Source organism: Rana temporaria, chromosome 4 (genome assembly GCF_905171775.1).
Source record: "Rana temporaria chromosome 4, aRanTem1.1, whole genome shotgun sequence".
Classification (NCBI taxonomy): Eukaryota; Metazoa; Chordata; class Amphibia; order Anura; family Ranidae; genus Rana; species Rana temporaria.
The window spans coordinates 382,845,652-382,853,468 of NC_053492.1; the positions used below are offsets into that span (position 1 = coordinate 382,845,652).

A 7,817-nucleotide genomic window follows, 5' to 3' on the forward strand; every position below is an offset into this window, starting at 1 on the left:
GGCAGAGGAAAAAATAGAAACATATGGAAAAAAAAAACACCACCACCAGGTAAACAAGGTCGACCAGTGAAAAGTAGAATAGGGTGGGAAATATAGATGCTATCCTGGAAGGTTCCTGGAAATACTGTTGCGTCCAATGGGGGTTTTCCCCCCTCACCTTCTAGGACAGCTACTTGAGAGGATAAGCAAGATTCTGACTGGAAAGCATCTGAACTCTATAATGTTTTACAAATGCCTGAGAGGAGGACCAGACGGCAGCTATGGAAATTTCTTCCCATGATGCCCCCGCTCTTTCTGCCCATGACGTGGCCATGGATCTCGTTGAATGAGCCCTGATTCTAGAAGGCGGGATGCGACCTGACACTTTGTATGCTTCACAAATGGCTTCCCTAATCCACCTAGCAATAGAGCTTTTAGACGCTTTGGACCCCTTCATGGGTCCACTGAATAACACCAACAGCTGGGAGGAACTCCTAAACCCACTGAATTTCTCTAGGTAAAGAAAAAGACATCTCTTTACATCTAAAAGACTAAGGGCCAGATTCACAGTCAGCGGCGTAAATGTAAGCGGGCGTAGCGTATCGTAGTTACGCTATGCCGCCGCAACTTAGAGAGGCAAGTGCTGTATTCACAAAGCACTTGCGTCTAAAGTTACGGCGGCGTATCGTAAATGTGCCGGTGTAAGCCCGCCTAAATCAAATGAGGAACAGGGGGGCGTGTTTTATGCAAACTAATCATGACCCCACGTAAATTACGCTTTTTTCAAACGGCGCATGCTCAGTATTACGTAGAATTTTCAAATTAAATTACACCCGCTCAATGCCTAGTCGACGTGAACGCAACTTACGTCCAGCCCCATACACGGACGACTTACGCAAACGACATAAAACACGACGAGGGGCAACTTTACGCCAGTGTATGTCTTACGTAAACGACGTATCTTGATAAGCCGGGCACACGTACGTTCGTGAATCGGCGTATCTAGCTCATTAGCATATTTGACGCGGAAATCTACGGAAGCGCCACCTAGCGGCCAGCGTAAATATGCAATTTGTTCAGGACGCTTAAATTTATGACCATATGGAAACCGCCAGGGGCTTTTTAAACCAAAAAGACGTGGGAATAAAATACCCAGAATTTTTGAGTTTGCGAAACAGGAGAAATAACCCCTTCTGTTTCCCACACTGAAATCAGACTCAACATGGCTTGCCGTCTCTCTTGGTTTCTCGGCAGATAAGCAAGAAAAAAAATCTCAGGGGGGAGTCTCTTGAATTCCAACCTGTAACCCATTTCCAATGTTTGAAGAATAAAGGAATTGTCGGAAAAATATCCGCCCATTCAACCTTTTCCCTGCCCCTATTCTGGCGTCACTGGGGATTTTTGGAAGGGGCTGAAGGAGCAAAGAGAGTCCCCCCTTTTTGCTTTTCTTTGTTAAAAGACCACTTTTTCTTCGCCTGTTGGTTTTAAAATTAACCTTGTTCTGAAAACCGCGAAAAGGCTTCTTATTCTGTGGCTTATTCCTTTGAGAAGGAGGAAACCGCTTACTCTTCTCAAAGGAACGCGCTAGGGCCTCCACCAAGGAGAAACAGAATAAGAGCTTGCCTTCAGGCTGGGTTCATACTATACTACACGACAGTAGTACGACTTTCATCCTACTTTGCTCTGCAACATCAGTCCTACATGGGAGTGTAGGCCGAACCAGACAACTTAACTTCTAATGATTTGAATAAAACATAGACCAAAATAATTTAAATAACTTTATTGAATAAATAAATAATTCATTTCAATTTTTTTTTTTTTTTTTTTTATTGGTAATAGAAATGGCCGCGGCACCGTTATTGGTATAAATAAATCCATATAATCATAAATATTCCATTTAATATTACTAAAATTCTAATAGTAACATTTTTAATATTATTTAAATTCTTAATATAACATTTTCCAAACTTTAATCATCTCTTAAGATCTCGCTCAGTCATAGAACTCGAGCGAATACCATAACTAATAAATACAAAGTCCCCCCTTGATTTTAAGGGTGACATACCACATAAGGTGCTGCGACAGGGAGGGAGGGAGGGGAAGCACACTATGCCGTATAGGCCCTGACTGAAAAACCTTCCGAGCAGTGGGCTTTATATAGCCCCCCGCACGTGTACAAAGCCCGGGAAACATGTGAATTCAAACACATGCAGAAAGCCCGGGAAACACGTGAGTTCAAACACCTGCTAAAAACCCGGGAAACACGTGACTCAGAAGCCTATTTTGCCCAGCAACATGACTCATCCTTTGAAAGTCACGTTTTTCCCGCCCAAGCTGCCAGCTACAGTACTTTCAGTTGACCATTTTTTTTTTTTTTTATTTCATGGTTGTTCCGCCGGCCACAATCCCATGATGTGGGCACTAATTAATGCCCCCTTTCCATGGGAGTGTAGGCCGAACCAGACAACTTAACTTCTAATGATTTGAATAAAACATAGACCAAAATAATTTAAATAACTTTATTGAATAAATAAATAATTCATTTCAATTTTTTTTTTTTTTTTTTTTTTATTGGTAATAGAAATGGCCGCGGCACCGTTATTGGTATAAATAAATCTATATAATCATAAATATTCCATTTAATATTACTAAAATTCTAATAGTAACATTTTTAATATTATTTAAATTCTTAATATAACATTTTCCAAACTTTAATCATCTCTTAAGATCTCGCTCAGTCATAGAACTCGAGCGAATACCATAACTAATAAATACAAAGTCCCCACCAGCCGGATTTTGTCAGCTGACAAAAAACGGCCTACCCCAGCACCGTGGCCATTTCTACCATATTCTGGAGATCCGAATTGAAGATATCCAAACCTATGTCAGATAGGTGGATACCATCCGACCTATAGAGACCAGAAAAACCTCCTTCCAACTCAGTATGCCTATATGAAAAACTGTTCAATATAGGCATAAATTTCTCAATTGAATGATTAACACGCCTCCGAATCTTCTCCAGAGACCTATTCTCCGGGAAAGATAGCCAGAGAAAACGCGGAATCATTTCAGAAAAAATTATTTTAGTACTAGGAAAGGACAAATGAATATGCTGCAAATCGCGCTTAATCTTAAAGATCAAATCTAGAGTTGAATACTTTCCTATGTCATTACCCCCAAGGTGGATTATTAGAATATCAGGATATGGTAAACTGTGAGATAAATTAGAAATGTGGTGACAAAGATTGTCCCAACGCAAACCACGAATACCTTTCCAAAAAATCTTAAAAGAGTCAGGAGGCAAAGACAGATTAGAAGAGTAACATCGTTGACACGCCCGGATGTGAGCCCAATGAACAAATGAATGTCCAATGATCCAGATGGAGGATAATGAACCTAGAATCAGAGAGAAAGATTAGGACGTATATATAAACCAAACCTCTTTGACTCCCATCTACCCAAACTCATAATCACAGACTCATGGAGGCCCAACCTAGCAGCTTCCGTAGCAGCTCCGATACGGAATGAATGGGATGAGAATTTTAAATGACCAAGGCCTAAAGAAATCAGGCATCGCCTGAAAATGGCAGAAAATTGAAACCTTGTTAATGGGGACGAATCTAAATGAACCAGAAAATTACCTATACAAGAAGGTCTTACGGAAATGTATCTGGAAATGACTAAATAAGGGCAAATGATATGATCTCCACATGCATGCAACGTGAGCCAATGACCTTTTCCTACCACATCCGTTTTGGATTTACTAATAAAAACCCGAACCTGTCCCTGGGAAACGCATATTTCACTAAATTTTAAACCCGAACTACTTTTTTTATTATTAGGGACTAGCTCAGAAATTCGAAGAGCCGCAAAGAAAATTAGCACAAATGCTGTATGAAATAATAATGCTTCGAATTCCGAAATACACACCTTAGATGTATTTAAACACATTTTTTTTAAAAGGTCTAATGAAACGGGCCTACGTGTATCAGGTGTAAACGTCTGTCTTCTATATCCTTTTAAAGCCTGACGAACCGAAAAGAAACTGTTACACGCTGGGAGATTGTGCAATTTTAGAAAAAAGGAAATTCCTGCTAGGCTCTTGTTGATATAATTAAAAGATAACTTCTGTTGCATAAGTGAACAAAGAAAAGCAAGGACCGTTTGTTCAGTACATGAGAAACCAGCTAAACCCAATTCATCGGCGAACAAGAGCCACTTTCTCCATGCAACCGAATACTCGATCCATGTTTTGGAAGCAATCGAGCCCCTGATAGCCGAAACAATAGGGGCTAAATCAGATCCCAAAGCTGACTCGGGCAGGTGCATCCAACCTGATCCGCTTCTGGAAAAAGCTGTCTGAAACGAGCCATCTGAAAACGAGACAGGCTATCAGCTATCAGATTACTTTTTCCAGGAACATGTTTTGCTTTCACCCAAATATTAAACCTTAAACATAGTAAAACAAGATATCTTAATAATTTTATAACGAATATGGATTTAGAAGAGAGACAGTTTAAAGCGAAGATAACACCCTTATTATCAGAATGTACTAAAATTCGTTTGTTCGCGAAAAATTTTCCCCATAGCTCAAAAGCAACTACTATGGGGAATAACTCGAGTAGAACTATATTCTTGGTTGCCTTATTGGCAACCCAGAATGGGGGCCAAGAACCGCAGCACCAATGGGTGCCCCAGATTGCTGCGAAACCTAGCGAACCTGCTGCATCTGTGTAAAGATCAAGATCGGCTGAAAAAATAAAATCTTCTTGGAAAAAAGTACGACCATTATAATCGGATAAAAATTGCGACCAAACCAAAAGGTCATCTTTCAGATCTGAAGTAAGACGGATATGGGAAAACGGGGATTTAAGGCCAGACATGGCCATAGACAATCGCCTAGAAAAAATTCTGCCAACTGGCATCACCCTGGTGGCGAAAGCCAGTAGACCTAGAAAAGACTGTAGCTCCTTTAACAATACTTTTTTACGACGCAAAAACAGACAAATCGTATTCTGAATCCTAGTTATTTTAACCAAAGGGAGCTGATATTGACACAACCTAGTATCAATACTGATCCCAAGGAATTCTATAAACGTGACCGGAAAAACTGTTTTTTCAGTGGCAATTGGTACACCAAAAAACTCAGAAATGTTCAAAAATAATTTTAGCATTAAAAGACAAATTGGAGAATCAGGGGGTCCTACAAGCAGAAAGTCATCCAAATAGTGGATAATCCCGTTGTAGCCTGCCTCATATGAGACGACCCATTGCAAAAAAGAAGCAAAAGTCTCAAAATATCTACACGATAAGGAACACCCCATAGGGAGACACATATCGTAAAAATATTTTTCCTCAAAACAGAAACCTAAAGAATTAAAACATTCCGGTGCAATGGGGAGGAGTCTGAATGCAGATTCAATATCAGTCTTTGCTAACAAGGCCCCGTTACCAAATGTCTTTATTAGCCTAATTGCGTCGTCGAAACTTGCATAAGATACAGAAGCCAAAGAATCATCAATCTCATCGTTCAATGAATCACCCTTTGGGTATGAAAGGTGATGAATTAGACGATAAGAATTGGGCTCCTTTTTGGGTACAATGCCCAAAGGGGAAATACGAAAATTCTTAAATGGAGGAGAAACAAAAGGACCCGCGACCCTACCAGCTGTAATTTCTTTAATTAATTTTTTCCTCACCACCTCGCTATGCATCAATACCGATTTCAAGTTACTTACTAGGCTGCAGCCGACCCCAGAAAAAATTGGAAGAGTGAAACCTGAGGAAAATCCCTTAATTAAAACCTCAGCTTTCTCCCTGTCTGGGTACCGCATTAGCCACGGGTACATGTTTTGCAGATTCACCGGAGTGCAAGCCTTTGGAGTTTTCTCTACCCTGGGCAGGAAAATTTCTTTTGAAACATTTTGAGACGGGATGAGTCCCGAAACAAAAGGAACACTCGTGCTTGTATCGGCACGACGTTGACCATTTGCACTGTGATTCATTGAATGCATAACAAATACCTTTTTTATAAGTGGGCGGTACATTCTGTGTTGGTAACTGTCTTGAAAAAACTGGTTTCTGGGGGAGGATAAGGTTCAACCATAAACCTACATCCTTCATACCCCATCTTAAAATTAGGATAAACTGACATTTTTTGACGAAATGATTCATCATAATTATACCACCCGAAACCTCCAAAATTCCTATACGCTTCCAGTATATTCTCCAAATGTTGGAATAGACCACTGCACTTATCTGGGGATTTTTCACCTAAGATAGCAGAATAAATACAAAAGGCTTGTAACCAATTGTAAAAAGATTTTGGTGCAGTGCGACGTCTATCTTCTGATAACTCATCCTTTTTATTGTCACTTTTCCCCGAAAATTAGTAGAGTCAATAATTCAATAAAGTCGCCTTTCCAAATTTTTTCTTTTATATTTGTGGTCAAGTGAAAACCCAAAGGAGAGATTTCACATGGGAGAGGCTCTTTAAAAGAAATTTCAGGGATCTGAGAGGAAGTAGGATTATTAAGAAAAGAATCAAAAATACTATCATTAACGGCACTAACAGACTGAGAAATGGTAGGTAAAGCCTGTGCTGACCACACATTAGCAGGGGATAATTGTGACTGACTAGAAATGACATTTTGTAATTTATTAACAGATTCCAATAGTTGTTTGAAAATCAATTGGTTTGCTAACTCACCACTAGATGTCGCTGCTCCAGCTTGGGACGCTGAGCTGTCATCTCTCTGTGAGCTGCTAGCCGGCCTAGAAAGGAATTCTAGCCGCTGAGGCGCCGTCACATTGTCCAGCTGAGTCTGCCTGGCCACTGGTGACGCTGTCTGCTCCTCCATAGGAACCTGCAAAGAAAAAAGATCCCTCCTTCCCTTCACTGGTGATTGACGGCCTCTACCCCTCCCCGTCGTGACGCGCACTGGAGATGGAGAGGCCGTCCTCTTCTTCTTCTGTATTCGCAGGCTGCTGCGTTGAGGGGTGGTGTCGGAAGTTCCGCCCAGGCTGGAAACCTCATCTTCACGGGCCGCAGAGACAGCAAGGGAGCGCTCGGGTGGCTGGGTCCTGGAACACCTGTAAGGGAGAGATGGTGTCTGAGGCAGCAGCGGTTGCTGGAAAGCATCCGACGGACCCGCAACCTCTCCATCTTCCTCCGCGACAAGGGCAGGTTCAGACTCCATCTCCGCCAGGCACTTCTTCAGCCATTCTTCCCCGCCGTCCTCCGCTGCTCGCTCCAGGATTCGCCTGATGAGATCCTTCATGACCTGAGGTAAGAGGAGATAAAAGATAGAGAAAGAGGGGGGGGGAAGCACACTATGCCGTATAGGCCCTGACTGAAAAACCTTCCGAGGGCCCGTCTGAAGTGGACTTCCGTTTGTAGGGGGAGTGGTCTAAGCATGGCGGTGTGAGAGCCGAGGAGATCGGAGCCTAGAGCTAGCCCCGGACACCCCCGTAGGAGACTGGCTAGAAGGACGTGAAATCCTGTGGATACAAGTGTGCGGGGACCCTGCTAGTTCCGAAGCACGGCGGTGCGGTGCGGTGCTGTGAGCGCTTACCTTCCCGGGAACAGAAGCCTGCAAGACGCGCGAGATCTGGGGTGATCACCGGCGGCTTCACAGGACACGTGGGACAGATCAGCTGGTGGCGGCGCTGAATTCAAACAGGAGCAGCTGAGGAGCCAACAGGAGAGCGGAGAGCAGAATAAAAATACCGGAGACCGGGAAGAGAGGCTTGCAAGATACGCGACAACTGTGTCCGGCGTTGGCAGCCTCACAGAACGGAGCAACAGCTGAAGCAGACCAGCTGGTGGTAGCGTGGAG

General features: G+C 42.6%; 1 protein-coding gene across 1 annotated transcript; it reads right to left on the reverse strand.

The window, feature by feature from the left end:
* Positions 1 to 2,570: 2,570 nt before the first annotated feature.
* On the reverse strand, positions 2,571 to 7,342 carry LOC120937651. The gene is made up of 2 exons (XM_040351054.1): positions 6,689 to 7,342; positions 2,571 to 3,375 (listed from the first exon to the last, which is right to left on the reverse strand). The coding sequence occupies exons 1-2, from the start codon at positions 7,257 to 7,259 to the stop codon at positions 2,798 to 2,800; spliced, it is 1,149 nt and encodes a 382-aa protein (XP_040206988.1). The 5' UTR covers positions 7,260 to 7,342; the 3' UTR covers positions 2,571 to 2,797.
* Between the last annotated feature and the right edge of the window lie 475 nt (positions 7,343 to 7,817).

What these genes read in the sequence shown, in the direction of transcription:
- LOC120937651 (XM_040351054.1), bottom strand. Translation starts at nt 7,259, where the DNA reads ATGAAGGATCTCATCAGGCGAATCCTGGAGCGAGCAGCGGAGGACGGC. An exon ending in TGGAGCAGCGACATCTAGTG is followed by an intron (nt 3,376 to 6,688) that starts GTGAGTTAGCAA and finishes CTCTGATTCTAG; the next exon opens with GTTCATTATCCTCCATCTGG.